The 23,568-nt window shown below is 43.8% G+C and overlaps 1 protein-coding gene across 1 annotated transcript in view; it reads left to right on the plus strand.

Moving 5' to 3' along the window:
* The window catches only part of PYGL (glycogen phosphorylase L), a 97,953-nt gene extending 76,106 nt beyond the window's left edge, over positions 1-21,847 (plus strand). Inside the window, exon 21 of the mRNA XM_027572360.2 lies at positions 21,720-21,847. Within this exon, the coding sequence (XP_027428161.1) occupies positions 21,720-21,813 (94 nt within the window). The 3' untranslated portion in view covers positions 21,814-21,847. The remainder of the gene's footprint in view (positions 1-21,719) is intronic.
* The last annotated feature ends 1,721 nt before the right edge of the window (positions 21,848-23,568 follow it).

A 23,568-nucleotide genomic window follows, 5' to 3' on the forward strand; every position in this document is an offset into this window, starting at 1 on the left:
TGCTCAACCCCACTCAACAAGCATTTTTACAAATCCAACCGCACATGTTATGCCATGCCAGGCATTGTGGAGAAGAGCAGAAATTATAAGATATGGCTCCTGATCTCAAGAGCTAAGATGATAGTTAGGGAAACTCTGCATTATTTTTTATTTATTCTAAAAGCGTTTGTTGAGCATATGCACTAAGTACTGTTCTAAGTGCTGGGGATTCAATGTTAACCAAAGCAAAGACCTTCCCTGCTCTTATGATGCTGACATTCTAGAGGGTGCAGACAAAAACTCATCATACAAATAAGCACATAATACAAATTCAGGTAAGTGCTATTAAAATGAAATCAGGTCATGGAGAAACTATTTTATCTGAGATCTTAATAACAAGACTTGAGGACAGAGTTCCAGCCAGAGAGAAGAACAAGTTCAACATCACCCAGGTGGGCACACAAATTTGATGTGTTCAGTAATACAGGCTATCCGTTCCATGCCCTTCACAGCTTCCCTTTGGGAGCAGACATGGGGTTGGGTGTAAGAGAATTTACCTTCGGGAAGCTACAGCATCCTATGTGGGCACGAAATTTGACTAGATCTGTTTGATTACTTTGGAGGAGGTAAAGCCCACGTCTTCTCCCTCAGAGCTATTTTTGGATTGAGCAGCGAAAAATCGATCAGATCCACAGACAAGCACTCAGGAACCACAGAAGGTTGCAGGTGGCAGGTGACTTTAGGAAGTGAGTGACGCTAGGGCTACCCCTGCAGAATAGAAAGAATCTGGGATGAGTGTTAGGATCAAGTGGCCATTTCCTCCAGGCAGGTGATGTTTCTGCAAGAGGGAGCAACCCCTTGATCTATTCAGGATGGAAGGCATTTTCCCAATTCCATCCAGGACAACATGATATTCTGTGTGGCTCCCTGTTGCTATGAAGCAAGAAGCAACTAAAATAAACTACATGGATGAGCAAGAAACAGGAAGAATTGGTGCTTAGTACAAACCCACAGAGGCAGGCTGGTTCACATCAAGATGCTGATCCTGTCAGCTCACTAAAGACAAAGGTAGCAGGTGAGCACAAGGAGGTTGCACTTTGATGTGTATTTGTCTGAGCCATTTTTCAGAAATTATCTCACATAGGAGACTTTTTGTGCAAACTTTCGATCATCCTGAATATAGGATTTTTATTGAATGGTATAAAATATAATGTAATGCACATCAGTGAATAAGTCATGTAGTTTCTCTGCAAGGGGGTAGCATTAGTAAGACTCACATTGATAGTATAATCATAACCCCTCCCTCTAAGGATTACATTTTAAATGTATCCTTCCAGCAAAGGCAGGATGAATTGAAAAAAAGAAAAAAGGTGATATAATGATGTCTTCTAAAACGAAAGACTTATTAAAACCTCACCTGGGTCATACAGCTCTCACTAACAAGCTTAAGCATTGCTTTAATTCTGTGTGATTTATTGTCATGGGAGTTAATGGACTGGCGGGGGGAGGGATCCACCATTTATTTGTGAAGCAGAAAACTGTGTTGTTATTTTCAGATCAGACACAGGGAGGCAGCAGTAAGCCAATGAGGAGCGTAAACAATGGTAACCGCTTGGAGGCCGAAAGTTGGCTTGCTAGCTGTTTAAAATCATTTATAACTCCAGGTCGCCTGGGTGGCTCAGTTATTAGGCGTCTGCCTTCAGCTCGGGTTGTGATCCCAGAGTCTTGGGATCAAGCCCCGCATCGGGCTCTTCGCTCCGCGGGAAGCCTGCTTCTCCCTCTCCCACTCCCTCTGCTTGTGTTCCCTCTCTCGCTGTTGTCTCTCTCTGTCAAATAAGTAGAATCTTTAAAAAATAAAAAATAAAATCACTTATAACCCCAACAGGAACACTTATTTAAAAGACTTTAAAATTAAACATTAGAAGAATTTTCTGTTCTAGCATGTTTTCTGCTCCCCGTTCGTGCTTACTTTCCCTACTTCCTAAATGTTTTTGCTTTTCCTACTGACGATTTTCTTTTTTTACGATTTTTTATTTTTGCACACCCAACGTGGGGATCGAACTCAATCCTGAGATCAAAAGTTGCCTGCTGTACTTCTGAGCGAGTCAGCCAGGCGCCGCGACCCTTTTCTTTTTTAATCCACGTAGGAGTTGGAGCATTTTAAAGCTCACAAAGGTATCTCTGACTAGTCCAAGGTGAACACGGTGTTCCCACCCCACAGAAAGCCAGCTAGCTCCTCCTCGGCGGGCACGAGGTAACCAGGACCGCCTTAGGGGGAGAACCCTCTGTGGGCTGCCCCTGACAACACTGTTAGAGCAAATTGGTTTCCAAGGGCTCCTTTCCTTTAAACCCTCTTCCTCCCCAAAGAGAAAGATTGGTCTCAGCCCTGTCTGTCTGAAAACTGTGTGGGCACTGCAGGCTGGGCATTCCGGGAACAAAGGTACCACAGCCAATCCATCTTTCACCCGCAATTGAGGGTGAGAGAGAGACAGAGAGAGAGACACGCCTGGAAGCAAAGGATGGGGGTGCCGGCTGAGGGCAGGCTGGTCCACCCCAAGCGGGTGTTGGCAATGACACCCCAGCCAGGGAGGGTCTGGGCCCTCCCGCCCCCCCCGCGGCCCCAGAAGCGCCCTCAAGGATCACCCCGGGCCGCCCCCCTTGCTGCGCCTCGCAAGAGGCCTTTGTTCGGCCGGCAGGCCGGGTTTCAGTTTAGACCCGGCCGGGGCTGCCCTCCCGGCTCCCGGCTTTCCGCTGGCGGAGCCGTGCCTTCTGCGGGCCTACGCCCCGGCGCCCAGGGCCTCCCCTCGCCCGCGCCTGCCCGCACCGGTGGCACGAGGGACGGGGCTGCCAGGGAAGGTGGCACCGGGGCCGACGTCCCTCCTCCCGCCTCCGCTGCCAGGTCCCCGCGCCCAGCCCAGCCCTGAAACAGCGAGCCTTCCCTCGCTCGTCCCACAGCGGGCCTCCAACCCAGACCTTTCGAACTTGAACCCTGCGGCCCCGGCGTAGGCGGCCTGACCGCAGGGCGTCCCAAAACGCTGGGCCCTCCTGACCGCGCTCTGAGCGTGGGCCATTTCTCCTGCGGTCACCGCGAGGAAAGGCGCAGCCGAGAGTCAACACCGCAGACCGTCTCTGATGGGAAGGGCTCCTGGTACGTGTCATATTTTAAATCGTTTCTTCCTTCCGCTGTTAAAAAAAAAATAAAGTGTGGTAAGCATTTCCATCCATTTTGTCTCTCTGGACAAATCCAGGCATAATTTTACATTTCTGATTTTTTAAAAGATTTTTATTTATTTATTTGAGAGAGCGAGAATGACAGAGAGAATGCACACGAGAGGGGGCAGGGTTGGATAGAGGAGCAGACTCCCCGCTGAGCGGAAAGCCCGATGCGGGACTCGATCCCGGGACTCCAGGATCATGACCTGAGCCAAAGGCAGCCGCTTAACCGACTGAGCCACCCAGGCGCCCACATTCCTAATTTTTTGAGCATGGCTGTAGCCCTACTGAACACAGCGGCAAGCCTCCCTGGGTGTGTTTTTAAATCTGCACAGAAGCAGAGATTGCCTATGGGGAATAGGCAGTTTGAGGTTTTTGTTTGTTTGTTTTTCCTTTCTACCCTTCTGCATGGTTTCACCTTTTCCCAAGAAACATGAATTCTTCTGTCATGTTTGAAAAGGAAAGAATGAGGACGGCTCTGGCTGAAGTCAGGGTCCTTGCCACACTGGATGTGCCCTCCACAGGGCTCACGCGGCAGGTGATTCTCTTTCATTCTTAAAGCTATGCTTCAATTCCTGCTCTCTCTGTTGTAGTCTCCTTTGCTAGAAGAGTATTGAGTGGCTGTCCTATCCTTGGATGCCTATTTGCTGAGGAACAGGCTCAGGGCTTCCTAGTCGCCCAGCGTCCTGTGCACCACCCTCCCCCTACACACTGCAGGTTTTTCCCCTTTTTCAGAAGCCTGATGCTATCAGGCCCAAGAATTGGCCAGGGAAGTGTTCACTACAGACAGGACCTCTCAGAAAAACGGGCAGGTAAGTCCACGCTGTATATGATACTTGGAAAAGCAAATTGTCAGGAGAGTAGGAGAGAACTGGCTCCTCTTTGTTTTAACACTTTGTCCTTTGATTTGCATTCTCTCTTTAATCCATTCAGCCTCTCAACACCCACCCTGTGCAGTTCCTGGGTTACAAAAGGAGGGAGCCACATCCCGCACCCAGAGGACCACACATTCGGTGTGGGATGCAGTTAAGTGATGGGTTGGTGGGAGCCACAGAGCCCGAGCCTCGCCCAGCCCCACCAGCCCAGGTCCTGGAAGGTTCTCAGGAGGAGGAGATGCCTGAGCCGAGTCTGAAAGGACCGTTGGCCAAGCAGAAAACATGAGAAAATCCATTCCTCATGAGGCAAACATTAAATAATAACAGGGTCCCTCTGTCGTTGAGCTTTTCTATACCTCATGCCCCCCACCCCCCGCCAAGTCTGAACACTTTGCGTGTGTTTCTCACAACCCTGTGGGGCAAGTGCTCTTATGGCTCCATTTTAAAGCTGAGGTCCCTGAGGCACAGAGGATGGACTAATTTTTTTTAAGGTCACGCACATAATGAGCGGTGCAGCCAGGATTTGAACTGAGGCAGTCTGGCTCCAGAGCCCTTGCTCTAACCCCCAATTATCCTCCAGTTTGGGTGACTCCAGAAGTGAGAGGTGACTGGAACAGAGTTGCAGGAGCTGGGTGGAAAGGTGGGCAGAAGCCACAGGATGCTAAGGAACCCAAATTTTTATACTGAGGATGGGGAGAGGATTGGAAACAATGGAGTGTTGTATCAGATTTGGGTTTTAGGGATATCTGTGCTTCTGGAAGGATTGGTGAGGCAAAGCTAGGGCAGGAGCAAGGTGGCTGTGAGCCATCTAATGGACAAGTGAGGCGGTCAAGCCAGGTGGAGAAGGTAGATGAATCTGAGCTCTACTGAGGAGACAAGGCCTGATACTTAGCACCCAGTTTAGGGGACGGGGATGGGGGGGGGTTTGGCTCAGGTACGCTGGGCACACGGCAATAATAAGATCAGGCTTCGAAGGGAGGGGAGGAGACAATTAGGGGCCTGTGGAGATCCCATGCAGACAGAGGACCCTAATTAGGTCATTGGCAGCCGGAACAGAAAAGAGGAGGCAAGTGCCGGAGATCATTTTAAAGCAGGCATACTTAACCTGGGAAGAACTCAAGGGGTTTGTGATCTTGTAGGGGAGAAATATTATATCTTTATTTTTACCTTTCTCTTACTAAAATGTATCATATTCTCTGATGATTAATATAAAAACCCTACTGTAGCAACATTAGCAATATTTATGGCTCTATCATCAATAGAAATCACAGATTTTTCACTTCACATTTCAGCAGGTATCTCTGAGTATCGTTTGTGTTCATCACTACTTTAAAATAATGGTAATTAGACCTGACATTGGATCTGAGTATTTAATACTATATTAATGCATTATTACATGTATTACTATATCAAAACTTTTTATAATTTCATAAACCATATTTCAAAAAAAATATTTCCTTTGTGATCCTTTGTATTGTATTTTATGCTCTGAAAAGCATTATTATTTTTTTTTAGATTTTATTTATTTGACAGAGAGAGAGAGAGAACACAAGCAGGGGGAGTGGGAGAGGGAGAAGCAGGTTTCCCCCTGAGCAGGGAGCCCGATGCAGGGCTCGATCCCAGGACCCCAGGATCATGACCTGAGCTGAAGGCAGACGCTTAACAACTAAGCCACCCATGCGCCCCTAAAAAAGCATTATTCTTGAAGCAGTCCAAAGTCTTCACCCATGCTGCCGAGAGGTTTAATGATTCAAAAAAAAAATTAAGAACACCTGACTGAGGGGTGCCTGGGTGGCTCAGTCGGTTAAGCGTCTGCCTTCGGCTCAGGTCGTGATCCCGGGGTCCTGGGATCGAGGCCCGCATCAGGCTCCCTGCTCAGTGGGGAGTCTGCTTCTCCCTCTCTCTCTGCTGATCCCCCCCCCCATGCTTGTGCTCTCTCTTTCTCTCTGTCAAATAAAGAAATAAAATATTTTTTTAAAAAAAGAACACCTGACCGAAAAGTAAGATAAGTCATGCTTGTTAATGGTTGGTGATGAGGAGCAAGAGAGAAGGAGGTAAGCAAGGAAGCTGCAAGAGTACCTGGGTGACTGGCGGTGGCACCTTCCACCATGGAGAACACGGAGGGAGGAGAGGTTTGGGGAGCACGGCGAGGAGGATCTTCATTTGTGAAGATGGTAGGGATGAAAAGCAGTTAGAGCTTTCCAGTGGAAAGCTGGAACCGTGGCTACGAAGTTCAGGATCGACTGCAGGAATAGAAATCTCATTGCTGAGTCAAGCAGAGACTTGTCACAGAATCAACAGGCATATCCAGGAAGAGCATGGGAGATGGGGAGACAAGCAGCCGGAGCCTGGGGGACACTGGTAGGTACTTAAGGGAACCTGGGAAGGAGAGGCAGTGGCAAAAGAAACCGAGATCAAGTGGTCAGAGGGGAAGGACGGGAACCAGGAGACCTGGCCACGGGGGCCAGGACCGAAAGGATGCAGGGCAGAGTGGGGAAGACATCGGCAGAGGCAGCTGAGAGGCCCCCTGGAAGGAGGACCAGTGGCCAGAGGCCGGCAGTGACAACTCTAGGGAACGGTTCCCAGAAGCTGCAAGAAACCAGATCTCAATGCAGTGAGGAATGAGGAAGCAGAGGCCCATATATAGGAGCTTCTCTTTCAAAACATTTAATGGAGAGAGGGGGCAAGAGTCAGGAAGCTTCTAAAATAGAGGAAGGCAGGGAGTGGGTGGGCAGAATCAGGGGATGACACTTCTGAGCGTGCTTGTGGTGTGACAGGGAAGAGCCAGTGGAGAGCCGTCCAAAGGTGGGGACAGAGGGGCTGGAAGCGGTGGGTGAGTAGGGTCAGGGGCCAGGGGTCATCAGGGCACACGGGGAGGGAATGAGTAGGGCCATCTGGTCCTCTTCCAGGACAGAAGATGTTAAGTATAACAGAACACACAGCTCAGTCTGGACGAGGTGAGAAGGAAAGGCAAAGCATTCCCTCATTCCTGTTTCCTCCTGGTAGAAGTGGGTCCAGGGCTTGTGGGCCTGAAATGCATGCAGTTTGGGAGGAGGGCCTGTTTAAGAAAAAACACACAATTTACAAAATCAAAATTAGGGACAAAATGGATATTATTTAGAATGAGAAAAGAAGTCACACAAATTACATCACAAACCCGATAAAATTCAGAAAATAATATGATTTATATTCATTGACTGGCATGTTTCTACAATACTTTATTTGCCCCTACATATATGGCTATAGACTCTGATTATCTCAAAATGAAAATAATTTTGTAATATTTTCTAAAGAGAGAGTAGAAGAATTCAATATTTCTTCTCATGTGCTTGGTTGAAATTTATTTTTTAATATCGATAGGTGGGACGCATAAAGCTTGCAACCTCACACACACGCTTGCTGTTTGTAGTACTGCTATGGGGTTCCGGTCTGCAAATGCAGGAATTACAATTCTCTCTAACCTAATTCCCATTCAAAAAGAAAAAAGAAGTATAATGTGTGTCTTAGCTTGGGCTACTAAAACAAAATACCCTAGATGGGGTGGCTTAAACAACAGACATTTACTTCTCCTGTATCTGGAGGCCGGGAAGTCTGAGATCAGGTGCCTGCTGGGTCGGGTTCTGGTGAGAGCCCTCCGTGGCTTGCAGAGGCTATGCTCACACGGCAAAGAGAAAAACAGCAAGCTCTCTGGTCTCTTCTTATAAGGCCGCTAACTCCATCATAAGGACCCCATCCTCATGACCTCATCTAAACCAAATTACCTCCTGAAGGCCCCATCTCCAAACACCATCCCATTGGGTGTTAGGGCTTCAACGTCTAAATGGGGGGGGGGGCATTCAATCCATCAAAATACATTAACAATTATTAATGTTGCATTATCTAGTGTGTGCACTGATTTCTGTTCTGACTATGCCCTGAGAACCAAATCCTCTACTTGTAATTTTATACATCAGAGGATTATAAGAACTTTCCAACTTTCCAGAAGACCAGCTTCTGGCTCTGTACATTTCAAACCCTGTTTTCCCCTCAACCCCCATGCGCCTGCTGTCAGCCTGTATGGTACCCCTCTCTTCACCGTGTCCCACCCTGTACCTACGGCGCAGTGGGTGGTAGGAAGCCTGGGAGCTGCCTCTATACTGGGATGGCCAGCAGTAACTGAAATTGATGTGGAAGTGACCCAAACACATAGATGTTCCCCACTAAACTCAAACTAAATGTGTCTCCAACTTTACGTCGTTAGCTAACTCCCCAAATGCCCACAGCCACCTCAATGCTACCTAACACAGCGGCATCTTAACCAGTGCAATTAAAATATCTTACTTTAATATATATATATATATATATATATATATATATAGTGAACGCTGTGAAGTGTGCAAGACTGTTGAATCACAGACCTGTACCTCTGAAGCAAATAATACATTATATGGTTAAAAAAAAAAAAAGAAGATAGCAGGAAGGGAAGAATGAAGGGGGCGACATCGGAGGGGGAGACAAACCATGAGAGACTATGGACTCTGGGAAACAAACTGAGGGTTCTAGAGGGGAGGGGGGTGGGGGGATGGGTTAGCCTGGTGATGGGTATTAAAGAGGGCACGTACTGCATGGAACACTGGGTGTTATACACAAAGAATGAATCATGGAACACTACATCAAAAACTAATGATGTAATGTATGGTGACTAACATAACATAATAAAATATATATATATATCTTACTTTTGCAAACTTGATAAAACCTCCACATAAACACATTGCTGGGGTCTCTCTCAGGGCCTGGGAAGTGAGTGACCTCACCCAGCAAGGAGCTTTCCCTTCAAGGTGATTCTATCTCTGCCTAGAGGGCACAGGCTGTGAAGGGGAGGCTGGGAGCCATGATGAGACAGCTATTTAAACTAGCTGACAATTGCGTAGTGCCTACCAGGGGAAACGTTACTTGTGTATTAAGTCATTTAATCCTCTTAATGACGCTGTGATGTTGGTACTGTGAAAATCTTCATTTTACGGATAGGGAAACTGAGTAATAAAGATATTATGCAACTTGCCCGGGCTCACACATGTAGTAAATGCCAGACCTGGGATTTGAACCCAGGCAGTCTGGCTCATACTTGTATCCAGTACAGGAAGCAGTCTCTCCACAGCACAGCTCACAACCTCCCCACTGCCCTCTAGGACTCTGCAGTCCTGCCTATACCTTTCTGACAGTATATATTTTACTTATTTGCCTGTTTGCTGTCCCTTGCTACTAAAATATAAACTCTCTGAGGGCAGAACTGTGTATTTTGCTCACTGCTGTCTCCCTGCACCTGGAATAGTGCTTAGCCCATGGTAGGTGTATAGTAAATATTTTCTGTTTATCATAAATTCTTTAGCATTCTCCTAAACTTTTTTTTAAAGATTTTATTTATTTATCTGAGATAGAAGGAACATGGGGGGAGGGGTGGGACAGAGGCAGAGGGAGAAGCAGACTCCCCGCGGAGCAGGGAGCCTGCCATGGGGCTCATTCCCAGGACCCCGAGATCATGACCTGAGCTGAAGGCAGACGTGTATACCAACTGAGTCACCCAGGCGCCCCTGTTCTTCTAAACTCTTTAAGAAGTAATCTATTTGAAAAAAAAAAAGTAATCTATTCAGAAAACTGCAAAAGAAAGTGAAAATAAGAGGAAATACCCCCCCAAAACGGGGAAATTGTGGCTCACTTGAAATCGAGGGGAGAAAATGAACTTTATTATATATTTTGAATATATACATAATATATTCAACACAGTTCTGTCCTAAGTGTTTGTGATTCATGTTATCTAGTCCCATGTGTCTAAGATCAGGTTGGTTATACAGGGAACCAACTAGGAGTGATCAGATCGTCTTGAATTTCAGATGCTCTTGAGTGCCCAGTTGAGGCTTGAAATTCAAAATTTATATTAACACCTGACTGCATGGTTATGTGTTATGTGATTTTCTCCAGTAGTACTCAGGGGCCAAAGAAGACAGATGGATGGATCCAAAGTTGAGGATTTGTTGACTGACTGTGCCATTAAGTCAAAGGAGTAAAGAGATTGTATCTGATGATAAGAATGTCCTTAAAACCAAGAGGGCTGGGGCCTGTTAGTTGGGGAGACTGAAGGCCAGATGCCTTGGCAGGACTGAAGATGGGGGCACCTGTTAAGCAGCTAACTCTTGATTTTGGCCCAGGTGATCTCAGGGTCCTAGGGTTGAGCGCCATGTTGGGCTCCATGCTCAGTGGGGAATCTGCTTCAGGATTCTCTCTCTCCCTTTGCCCCTTTCCCTTCTCACTGGCTCTTTCAAATAAATAAATAAATCTTAAAAAAAAAAAGACTGACGATGAGAGGGATGGTGGCATAAGGGAGGAAGGGTATAGGGTTGAGGTCAGAGTAGAATTTCAAAGTTTAAGATGTCAGAGGTGAAACAGTTCTAGGTGATGACAAGGTCTTGTAACAGGATAGGTGATATTGATGACAAGTGAATAGAGCTCTCAGATGACTCATAGGTTATGAGAAAATTTGATATTATGTGGGTTAGGCACTAATGTATAAGTTTATCAGCTTGAGCCATGATTTTGTAAACTGTAAAACCAGCCTTAAATATCACCTTCTCCAATGCTCCACTTTTGATTGACAATACTTTATTTATAATAATTCTAAAATAATGATCCTCCCCAAATTAGCAAACCAGGATACTAGCATCATCTCAATTCAGTAGGCTCATAAAATTGGAGCTGTTTTGCTTGTTTGAAGGATTAATTCTGTTCATTTGCAGATAAACACACATGAAAGAAGTGTTATTTCATAGCTCCAGATTAAGTCCCTTTTAAGATGATACTGAAGAATCCATATTTTATTTGGCGTTAAACACATCATAAAAGATCTGTAGTCTCCAGAAGTCTCCACATTCCAAGGTTACGAGACCCTCAATAAATGCATAAATACAATGTTAAACAATGGTAGGATGGATAAAAACACTTATATCTCCCAGACACCCTGTCCATGAAGTGCTCCAGTTACCAATATAACCAGCTGGTTTTCAGAGAAACAAAAAACTTTACTAGGTATTCACCAGTGGCTTTTAACAAAGATAATAGAAGCTTGAAATTGGATGTAATGTCCCAGTGAGGAATAAGATTTCCACTTCTTTCACTGTCAGGTGCAGCCGGGGATAGGCAAAGAAATGTTTTGTTTGGTTTTTCAGATTTTTTTCCTCCAGTACTTAGCCTGAAACATTAAAGAACGATATCAGAAATCCCAGATCAACTGTAGCCAGCCAGGAAATTGATTTCACTTTAAGGGTATTCATAATAACAGAACCAATCTGTACGTTCATTAAATTCACCTAAAATGATAAGAAGTCTCACAGAAGTCTTTCAAAGTGGAGGTTTTGTAAAAAGACTTTCGACTCTGCACACTTTCTAACCAGGGAGTAACTAGACAATTTGTCCTCTCCCTGCTCTGGAGGAAAGATCGACAGGCACCTGGGTTGTGTAGAAGTTAGAAGTGAAGGAATCCATGTGCCAGATCTTGCATGTGAAGTAATTTTTAGATATTTTATGGAGCTAGGGAAACAATTTTGCCCTTTCCCTTTTTCCCCTACTGCGTTTTCCATATTCCAAGACAGATGGGGCACATGTAACAAAACCAACCAAAAGCAGAGAATGCAATCTGGGATATTAAAAATAAAATCTTTTCCAAATCTTCACAGGCTCCTTTAAAAACACTTCTACCCAAGTGCTAAAGCAGCTAACAGAGGTGTCTAAAAATGGAAAGAAGAGGTGCCCCAAGGGTTCTTTCTTCAAAACCAGGCAGCATTAATATTTACTTCTCAGAAAGGAGCTCTATACACAATCAGCAAATATGACCAAATTTAGTCATATGTGGATTGAAGAAGATTATGTCCCAGAGAGCTCTCCATTAAGAATCTTTAAATATAAAATTGTTGAATCTAATCCAGAAATAAGGCAAACGGGCAAATGTCATCAATACTCAGGTATAATGTTAATATTTCAGTGGACTCCAAATAAACATTCAGTGCCATTATATTATTCAAAGAAATCAGTAAAGAGAATATGGTTGGCTAGATTTTGACATTGTATTGTTTGCCCTTACTATAAACTCTTTATTATAGACATGTTGTAGCTTATATTTTACATTTTCATAGTATTTAAATGTTATATTCTCATAATATTTAAATGTAGGAACCTATCAATCATGACTCCTGGGTTTTTAATTTTCTGTGTAAAACTAATTCATTCTGAACCACATGTAATTTCAGATTTTCTAGGAGTAGATTAACCTCACAAAATTATGTTCAAACATCACTATTCCATTGCCATCATCCAAAGAATACATCAATATTCAATTAAATGTAAATACAATTAATTTTTTCTCCCTTTTTCCACTGGGGCATATAAGTAAATTGTTTGAAATGTATTACTGATGGAAATTAAATGTAAATTACTTATTTCTTAGGTTCTGGAACCTCTGTGCACTGGGAACTTATCGAGGTGTTGGGGATATAGCCATGAACAAAGCGAACAAGCCCAGTCAGGCTAATGGGGGAAACTGGCAACAGCCCCATAAATAAGCAAATGAATGAATAAGACCATTTCAGATAGTGATGAGTACAGTGAAGGAAAGGAAATCTGCTAATGGTATAGAGGGTGATGAGAGAGGGTGAGGGGCAGGGAACAGGGTGGTTGGGAAATTGGAGGCAGTGATGCTTAGATCACTGAAGGGCAAGGAGTCAGCAGGGCAAAGAGCTGGGGACCCTGGGGCTGGGGGAGGGGAAGAGGGGCATTTTAGGCAAAGAGAACTAGCGAATGCAGGGAGGAGCTTGGTGTGTTCATACAACAGAAGTGTGCCAGACTTGGCAGGGAGAGTAGTGAAAGAGGAGATCTTTCTCCTCTTTATTAGTATTAGAGGCAACTTTCGTAGTAAAGCTTTGGACTTTATTCTAAGAGTGAGAAGAAGCCATAGGAACTAACTGCATTCTCTTAAAGATCAGTCTGTCTCCTGTGAGGCAAATGGATGGGACGGGGCAAGAAGGGAAACAGGGAGACCAGCTGGACTGATGTGGGAGTCTAGGAGAGCCACATGGTGGCCCCAAGTAGGCTGCTGGCAGTGGCTTTAGTGGGGAGAGTGGGACGTGCTCAAATTCAAAACATATTTTAGAGATACAACCTAAAGGACTGGCTGGTAGTTAACTGCATTTTCCCAAACTAAGTTCTCTCTCTTGAGCAACACTTCCAAAGCTTTTCTGAAACAATTTTATGTCCAAGCCCCTTGCCCTCACCTCCCTACTCATATGCATATATATATATGCACACCTTTCAGGCCTCAGGAAAATGTCCCCCCCAGCCCTCTTAAATCACAGTTGGTCCAAATGGCTTACGTAGCCTTCCTTCCAATGCACCAAGTGCATTTGAGCTGCTTTTCTGTCTGCAGATCCCAGAAATGATGCTCCAGACAGCCTTCCCTAGGTCCTGTCACCTCACCATCCATAGCCTCCTACAGACTCCTAGAGAAATTCCCACACAGTCATTTCATAATTGTGCATGACTTTTCATATCCCCGAGACTTCTGCCCTCTCTGGGGGTTGTCCTAGAAGCTACAGCAGCCTCGGTAACATTAGCAAGGCCCGGCTCAATGCTGGGTTCTTCACAAGCCTCAGTTACTTCACAGAGGACAGAACCCTAAGCAGTGCCGTCTAACAGTTAGGAAAACCAGGACACAGACATGTTTGCAAATTGTGAAACAATACCCAGCTGGGTTTTCAGTCAGGTGAAGCTGCACTGGGATCTTAACCTCTTGCTTCTCCAAGAACTGCCGCCCCAAGAACTTGGTTAAGCATCATAGTTAGAACACCACTCTAGGGGCGCCTGGGTGGCTCAGTTGGCTGAGCATCCAACTCTTGGTTTGGGTTCAGGTCATGATCTCAGGGTCATGGGATCGAGCCCGGGTCAGGCTCTGCACTCAGCAGGGAGTCTGCTTGTCACTCTCCCTCTGCTTGCTCACTCTCTGAATGAATGAATGAATGAAATCTTAAAAAGAAAAAAGAAAAAGAAAAAAAAGAACACAACTCTGGAGCCAGATTGCCTGAAATCGAATTTGAGTGTCACCACATTTCAGTTGCCTGACTTTGGACAAGACACTTAACCTCTTCTGTGTGCCTCTGTTTGTTCGTCTATAATAAGACATGATAATACTTGCCTCAGAAGGTGGGAAGTAAGGGAGCTACTGTGTATAAAGTGCTTAGGATGGCACCTGGCATAGAACGAGTGCTGTGTAAGTGTTAGCTATCACCCTCATCATTCTCCTGCCCCACCCACTGAGGCATCACCCTCATTTCTTATTTGTGCACCAAAAATTCAGCACTTTGATTATGGAGTCAGTACCCAGCCCCCTAGGAAGGTGTGTAGGTGGATGTGGTTAGGAGAGAGCACAGTGGGGTCATTACAGAAAAGCTCGGTGGGGCAAAGTGATGAGGTGAGCTCAGAGATACTAGAGAGACACTTAATAAGTTGTGATTAATTTACTCTGAATAATGCATTGATGTGAAGACATTTTTACAGCATTCTTCAGATTAAGTTAGCTACCATTCCGAGGCTCATCTCACTGAACAGGAAGTTTGTGGAGTGGGCAGGGGGAGTCTATCTTTTGCAGTAACTCAGAGTTGAGCTTCTGCATCTCAAGCTCTTGCCTTCACTTCATTGTTTCACTATAGTTTTGGGGATGTTTGGCAGTCAAAGTAAACCAGATTTATCTGTGGTCACAACACATTTCAGCAACTTAGAATGATGAACTTTACTTCATGTTCATGCTACAAGTCCCCCATGGAAGGAACAAGAAGGTCTTACTGAGGAACCAGATTGGCGGAGGCCCCATCTCAACAGGCTTCCTTGATCATAGGGGCAGGGGAGAAAAAACATGACAAACCACATGGGGCTCTTGAAGCTTCAAATTGCTCATATTTCTTTTGTCAAAGCAAGTCATGTGGCCATGTCTGGGCTTAAAAGGGAGAACATGTATAATTTTTCTACAGGGAAGTGTCCCCAAATACTTGGACAACTTACCACAAAGAGTTAACTGAAAGTTAACAGAAAACCCCTCTAAAAGCAGCTTGAACAATTAAGGGGTTATTTTTTTACACAACAAGAAGTTTGGAGGTAGATCAAGTCTCAAGTTGATAAATCCAGTAGCTCAAAGATGTCTTCAGGGACCCATTTTATTGCCATCTTTCTACTTTACCATCCTTAGGATATCAGCACTATCTCTCTTTGTGGTCACAAAATGGCTGTAGCAGTGCCAGCCATCACATGCAGACAAGTAACATCCAGAGAAGAATAGTAGGGTTTCCTTCCACTAGTCTCATCGTATTGAGAAAATCTTTCCCAGAACCTCCAGCTTACCTTGGGTCCTATTGGCCAGAACTAAATTGCATGGCCATGACTCAGCCAGTCATGAGCAAAAGGAAAGACCACTTCCTGGGATAAGAAAAGGCCTAATTTCCCTTTGCACAAACAACTCTGATTTCTATAAGAAATATGCCACTGAACATAAGAAATCAAGAAAACAGGTAACCCTGTTTTACCAATTATGGTAAGCTCTTTTATTCAGGGTGTAAATAAAGAGGGACAATTCTTTTATGAAAAGCCAGCATTTGTGCTTACGTAATTATTCACAGTCAAATAACTATGGGCAAATAAAGCAAGCAAAACAGGCATCTAATAGGGAAGGATCATTTACCTAAGTAAGGGGCAGGGAAATAAGAAACTACTTTGGACTGATATTACATTCATCTCAAAAGAGTTGACCAAAAGAATTCACCGCTCCCTTCTTTGTGGCCACCCTGGACTATAGCTTAAATATTCTTTATTCATCATTCACCCACCACACTTTATTGCCTTTATCTGTGTACCTGTCTCCAACAGCAAAACAATGAGCTCTTTGAAAGATGTGGTCTGTTTCATCTGTTTATTCCTGTGCATGCTAAAAATAATAATGGGTAACATAATTTGATTGCCCACTGTGTACCAGAGCCCATTCTAAGTTCTAAATGAATTGATTCTTGTAATACAACTGTCCCATGAGGCATGTGCTATTATCTATGCTTAATACGTAAAGAGTTGGGAGGGTCAAAAGGTTAAGTCGTTTGACCAAATGTACACAACTATTAACTGATAGAGTTGAATTTCAAATGAAGGTGGCCTAGTTGGGTTATGCGTGGCACATTTGCCCCCAAAACAGGTGAACCTAATCTGCTTTAATATACAATATGAAGGTGTGAGAGAACAAGAGTGAAAGACGAGAGATATTATCTTTTATTTACATGTAGAATCTGAAATCAAGTATGATAGACTTAAATTCTCTGAAGGTAGAGATCATGTATGTTTCCCTTGCTCAGTATGGAGTCTCCATCTCCTAGTATACTTCCTGGCACACAGTAGGTCCTCACGTGTTCCTGGAAGTGGGGGAGGGAGAACAGGAGGGACCGAGGGAGGAAGGAAAAGAGGGAAGGAGGAAGGAAGAGAGAATGAATGAATAAACACAGTTAATGTTCTCTTTCTCTTGCTCCTTATATTTTCTGCCTTCTTTTCCTGTATTATTTCTATGGGCAATTTCGCCTCTAAAATTTACAACATCTTACCTAAGATAGAAAGAAGTGTTAGTTTCTCTAAGTAACAAGGGTTCTCAAAAAGAAGAGTTTAAATGTAACATTGTTGCAGAGTAGGGAGGATTCTCTGCAGCCCTATAATTCATTTGGCTTTTGAAACAATGTGTCTTATATAAAGTAGATTTTTCCTCAAACAGAAACATTTTTTAAGAATTTGGACTTGCGCTTTTTCTTCTAATTATGTGCCGCTTGAAATGTCAATACAGTGCATGGACATATTGATTTTTTTTTAATCATTGCAAGTCCATAAACAAATGAACAGCAATAATTAAGGAAATGGCCACTGTCAGTTGATGGAAATATTACTATAGAAATCCGTCCACCAGCAACATATTTCAGTAGACAATAGGTTGAGAACACCAAAAATGCCATGTTTCTTCTTTATTTTAGCACCAGCATCATCAGTGTCTGCTTCCATAGAATGCTCCAAACTGTCACACAAATTTAATACATTAGATTTAATCGTTAGACCATATAGACCCCCACTCTGGTTTTAATCAGCAAAGTAAAATCCTGGTGAAACTGAATCATTACACTGTTGTCACAAGTGAATTTTAAGTGTTCTTATTCTTAAAGGGTGTCCAAGTTTCTACTGTTGATTTTGTTGTTCTGATTCCTATCCAGAGAGCTAATTTTAAAAAGTATTTCTGTGATCTAACCTTGAACTAGAACTTCATGAGTCCCTGAATATCCCAAATTTCCCCAATATTCCATTTTTTTCTTTGTTCTTTATTCTTAGATGATTTTCAGATTTCATTCAAATTTCTTTGAGTTATTAGGGATTTTTTTTCAGATGTCTCATCCAATTTCGATATATCAAAAAATGAACTCACTGATTTCTCTCCCCCATCTGTCTTTCTCTCCCCCTAGGTTCTGTCTCTTGGTTGATGGCACCATCATTCACTCTTTGATCCAAACCAACATTTAGCCACTTTTGATGGCTCTTGTTTTTCCACTTACATACAGTTAGTTGATAAGTCCATTCATTCAACCTCTAGATCCATCCTTCCCTTTTCATTCCCATGCCCTAAGTCAGTCCCTCATCATCCTTGCCCAAAATATTGCAGTAACCCCTCCCACCCCCCAAAACTGGCTTCCGCGGTGTATCTCTTATCCCACCAACCCATCTTCTATATTTCCATTCAATTATATTCTAAAAGAGAGACGCATCATGTTTCTTCCCTGCTCAGAAACCTACAATGGCTCATTATTGCTAATTTTTAAAAAGTCCAAACTCTTTAATAACATTCAAGACTTGGGGCACCTGGGTGGCTCAGTCCATTAAGCGTCTGCCTTCAGCTCAGGTCATGATCCCAGGGTCCTGGGATCGAGCTCCACATCGGGCTCCCTGCTCCATGGGAGCCTGCTTCTCCCTCTGCCTTCCACTTCCCCTGCTTGTGCTCTCTCTCTCTCTGTCAAATAAATAAATAAAATCTTTAAAGAAATAACATTCAAGACTCACCTTTGGTTACTCCCAGCCTACCTTAGCAGTCCCATTTCCTATCACTCCCCATCATTACCTTCCTTAGTGCGACACATATATGTGTTCTCCTCAGACTTATTGTGACATTCCTGAGTTCTGTCTGCCTGGCAAAATCCAAATTACCCTTCAAGGCCTAGTTCAAATACCCTCCTTGGTATCCAGGTGGAGTTAGTCAGTCCTTCTTTGCTCTTATACCATTTTGTTTCTATTCTTATTATGCCCCTGTCTTAGGTCAGGTTCCCAGATGTAGAACCTGAGAGGAGGATTTGTAGGAAAGTGTTTTCTTTCTTTCTTTCTTTCTTTCTTTCTTTCTTTCTTTCTTTCTTTCTTTCTTTCTTTCTTTCTTTCTTTCTTTCTTTCTTTCTTTCTTTCTTTTTTCTTTCTTCCTTTCTTCCTTTCTTCCTTTCTTTCTTTCTTTCTTTCTTTCTTTCTTTCTTTCTTTCTTTCTTTCTTTCTTTCTCCTTTTTTAAAAGATTTTATTTATTTTTCAAAGAGAGAGAGTGTGTGAGCACAAGCAGGGGGAGCTGCAGGCAGAGGGAGATGCAGGCTCCCCACTGAGCAGGGAACCCGATGTGGGGCTTGATCCCGGGACCCTGGGATCATGACTTGAGCTGAAGGCAGACGCTTAACTGACTGAGCCACCCAGGCGCCCCAGGGAAGTGTTTCCTTAAGGAAATATTCTCAGAAGAGATTGGCCAGTATAAATGAGAGGAGACAGGCAAGAGAAAGGGATTGAGCAAGGGTGGCTTTAGATGAAGTCCCAGAGGGAGTGGCTCAGCCTCACTGAGTAGAAAAAGCCTGGACACTAATTTATGCCCTGCTCTGTGGCAAGGGGGCTGGGCCTTCCTACCCCTACACCAAGCAGTCACTAGCAAGGAACTCAACTCCCAAGCACTTCCTGCCCTCTGAATATGTTCGCAGTACTCAAGGGCGGCTGCTCAAGGAGTCATAGGTGCAAGCCATTGGAAGCAAAAGTATGTCAGAGTTGATGGAGGAGAACAGGAATGGTAAAAAGGGATCCCCAGGCATTTAGGAGGAGGCAGATAGTATCAGCTACACTCCTCAGTATACTCAGCCTTGTTTCCACCTAAACACCTCCAGCCCCCGGATGGTGAATTACTTGAGAGGAAAGACCCCTTCTTGGTCGTCTTTATGTCCCTACAGCAGGGAAGATATTACTTCACACCTGGAAAGTGCTTAAATTGCATTTACTGGTCCGAACTGAATACTCGTTTTGTAGGTCTTTTGCAACATTTTGCTGCTACTAATCATATTCCTGGGTTTTTTTTCCCCCTAGCTGGTTTTAGCTCAATAATAAAAGATAGGGCTTCTGGGGTTTCAAAACTTAAGGTTCAACTTTTCACCTTGCACTTTTCTTCCCCGGGCAACAATTTGCTCAGCATATCTCTTCCTAAATTCCAAGACAGGCTGCTTGCTCTGTTCAGTCAAGACTGCCAACCCAAGAAACATTTTCAAAAGATCACAGTCAACGTCATTGCCAAAAGAAGAAGTTCTTGGCACACAAAGGACCTGGTTCAATATGAGATGCCAGATGGTGATTTCAACTTCAGCTAAATTCCTGCTGAAAAAAGTGTTTGAACTGCAGATGAGAAAAGCTTCTATGACAAATTTCCAAGCGTGAGAAGCTTCAGAGGGAAATGGCAAGTGTTGATACACTCCCCCCCCACCAACCACATGCACACACCATAGAACTACTACCTGCATCTGGTAATTAAGATTCCGACAAAGATGCCTCTGCTTTTTAAGAAGACTGAGCCCTGATTTGATTTTTACTAATATTAAAGTGTATTAACTGAGTCCATTAAAAGCAAATACTATTTGATTACATGTAGTGTTTTTCAAAGGATGTGTCCCTTTAGCATCTGCTGTAAGCTTTTTTAGTATCTGGAGGTAGTTCTCATTCCTCTCTACCAATAACTCCATTATTTAAGCCAATTAATAATCAGCATGTCTCCCCTCCCTAACTTTCTTTTTTCCCCCTCCCTAACAACCTTCAAATTACAGGGAATATACATGAAGTATAAGTTGATGGTGCTCTGCCTGGACACTCTTGCGTCCCTGACTTCCTTTCTCCTTCCAGGAGACTGAAAGCCCAGCTCCCCTGATGCCAGTCAGGGCACATTCTGAGATGTGGTTTATGCTCCAGAGCTCCATTCAAGATGCAGCTGAGGTTGAGACTTTGCCTGAAAGTGTACTCTTGGCTGGTTCCTTCTCTTCGGCTTTCCCTAACGTATTCCTCCTTCCCCATCCTTCTCCTCCACCACACTCCCTTACAGAATTAAGGAGCATCTCTTTAACAACATTCTTGCACCCAAATCCTTATCTCAGGGTCTGCTTCTGGGGAAATGACTTAAAATTCTGTGCAATGGAAAAATTCAAGGCATTTCATGCTGATAGAGAGAAGGGCTATTGTTTCTGGGGCAAGAAATGTATGCATACCTACTTTATCAATCAAGACTTAGAAGGAAATAGTGGATAAACTCAAATTAGGTCTTTGGAGAATAGTTAATAAAAGGACTGATTATAAAGGGGTGGGCTGGGTGCAGAGAAACAAGGAGATTACCTGCCTGGGAACTGATAACAGGGTGCCATTACCAACCCGAGGCTCCACTGGAAAGCGGAGAACTGGTGACAGAGTTGCGTGGAGAGGGCTGTGTGACAGAAGCTGTGATCTTGAGGGATGCAGCCAGCCTAGGGGACCCTACAGGGAGCAAGCTGGCCAAATAAATACTGCAATCTCATGCTCCTTCATTCCTCCCATCTTTTACCAGTGATCCCATCAGCTGAACCTAATGGGAAGCCAGGTGCAAAAGAGCCCCTTCGTGCAGCACATCTAAGCTGGCCTCTAAGGGCATAGGGCAGGTGGAGAAGGGCAGAGAGGGCACCCAGAGGGACGAGCAGAAGCTATCCGGCGTAACTACCTACCTTTTCTCCCTCCCTCTCTCTCTCTCTCTCTGTCTCTGTCTCTGTCACACACACACACACACACACACACACACACACACACACACACAGTTTGTCCCGTTCTTGATTTTGACCTGTGACTAGACACATATAAATAGGCACTGATTTTTCTCCCTGTTGATCTTGTTTCTTTTTATCCTATTTATACTTCAGAGGACCCAGAGATAAGGCTGCATGATGTTGCTCATCATACAGACTATCAATAATCAAGAATCAGACAAAATACATTTTTATTAAAGTCTGAATATGGTATCTGGGCATCTCAACAGTAGCCTCCAAACCTCAGCCTCTAAGATGGCATTTTTTTGTACCCTGAAATATGACTACAGAGCTCACTACCATAAAATTTATCATCTCTTTGACTGCAGTATTTTGATGTAAAGAGCTCTAATTTATATCCCTAGAGAACCATACCCGTTTTCTCCCAATTGAAAACAAAATACAAATCAAAGATTTATGTTGTTTTTTATAATGATGTGCCTAATTGCTTTCTCATTAATCCAGGTGCAAAGATGCCCTTATTATTCGGTTTACTCCCAGATGTCCTCATTATTGGAAGCAACACTTTCTTTCTGTTGGTCTCATTTTCTGTTTTTGAAATGGTCATTTTCCCCACAAGCAGCTTTGGCTTGGTTCAGAATATAATGCACTGCAAAATGTGCAGATTGAAGACAAAGGGTCACTCAGTTATTTGAAGGTCTTTGAGATTAATCATGGAAAGCAACATCCTGGTCCTCGGGATGCTGGCAGGAGCTGATGTGGGTGAGATGAAAGACATGATGGAGAAGTACCACTTCCACATATCCCTGGAGGACAGGCAATGCTCAGCAGTGCCTTCTGGGCCTCTAGCCCTCTCTCTCTGCTGGGTGCCCTGCAGACTCAGATACAGCTGAGCAGAAAACAGGTAGGTCGTGGGGCACGCATTAGCAAATGGCCTACAGGGCTGCTGTTTCTAAGTACTAAAATAGTATAGGGGCGCCTGGGTGGCTCAGTCATTAAGCAGTCTGGGATCCTGGGATCGAGCCCCGCTTTGGGGTCAAGGATCGAGCCCCGCATCGGGGTCCTGGGATTGAGCCCCGCATCGGGCTCCCTGCTCAGTGGGAAGCTTGCTTCTCCCTCTCCCCCGCCCCCCGCTTGTGCTCCCTCTCTCTGTGAAATAAATAAATAAAATCTTTAAATAAATAAATAAATAAATAAATAGTATATATTGGGCTATTTTCTTCTGAAATTTTATTTTTAAGATATTTGTGGGGGTGGGTCCAAAGGTTTTAGAGGATGGTGATTTAAAAAAAAAATATCTCTAAACACCATGCTTCATTTTGAGGCAGCTGTTTGCATCACCCATGCAAACTCACCATGGAAGGGGAATGCAAGGGTGGCCGGGCTCTGCGTAGGCGTCTGATGCAGTCAGTAGGAGATCCTGTTGAGCAAGGCACCCAACCCTCCCGAACCCAGGTTCCTTGTGACAATGAGGAATGAGGTTATGAAGTTAGAATCCTCTTCTTGTTCTAACACTGCACTGTGAGCTGCAGTAGCCACTGGTTGCATATGGCTAGTCTGAACTGAGATGTGCGGCTGGTGCCAAAAATCACCAGATTGCCAAGACTCGGGACAAATGCAAATGTAAGTTATACCATTAAAAATTTTTATATTGATTATGTGTTGAAATGATAATAATTTGAGGTATATTAGGTTAAATGAAATATAAAAATTTTACTAATTTACTATTTAAATTGTGGCTACTAGAAATTATGGAATTATACATGTGGCTTATGTTACATTTCTATGGACAGAATGGGTTTTTTTAATTGATTGATTGATTGAACTATTTAAAAATGTATGTTTCTGAGTTCCCATTTCTTCTGGATGCACATCAAATTCTAGAAAACTTAAAGAAGTCTTGCTTGGGAAAAGATATTACCTCATTTTCCATTCAAAGGTCTTTTTTTAAAAAAAGGTAAAAATTTCATGTCATGTTGGCTAAGTGTTGAAGAGAGTGTGAGGAGAAAGAACAGCAATGTTCCTTAAACTAGAATTTCATTTTCTTCTACTTTGAGTGAAGCTGGAGTGTCAGTCTTTAGGTTTTAGAACAGTAGAACATTTCCAGATTGCAGACACATGAAAATAGATGCTTCCCAAAGTGAAGAGCAGCCCTCCTCCTCTGCCACGCACACACATGCAACATCTCTTCTCCATGTGAGTGCCAAGTATTTGGAAAGCACCTAAATGCTCAGTTCATGAGCTCCAGAAGGCACATGTTCAATAACCACTTCCTGCTGTGCATTAACTGCTGGGTCAAATAAAGAACAGTAGACAGAGACAGGGTATCAAAATATGCCCCAGGACTGATGAT

The sequence above is a fragment of the Zalophus californianus genome, chromosome 6, assembly GCF_009762305.2.
Source record: "Zalophus californianus isolate mZalCal1 chromosome 6, mZalCal1.pri.v2, whole genome shotgun sequence".
Lineage (NCBI taxonomy): Eukaryota > Metazoa > Chordata > Mammalia > Carnivora > Otariidae > Zalophus > Zalophus californianus.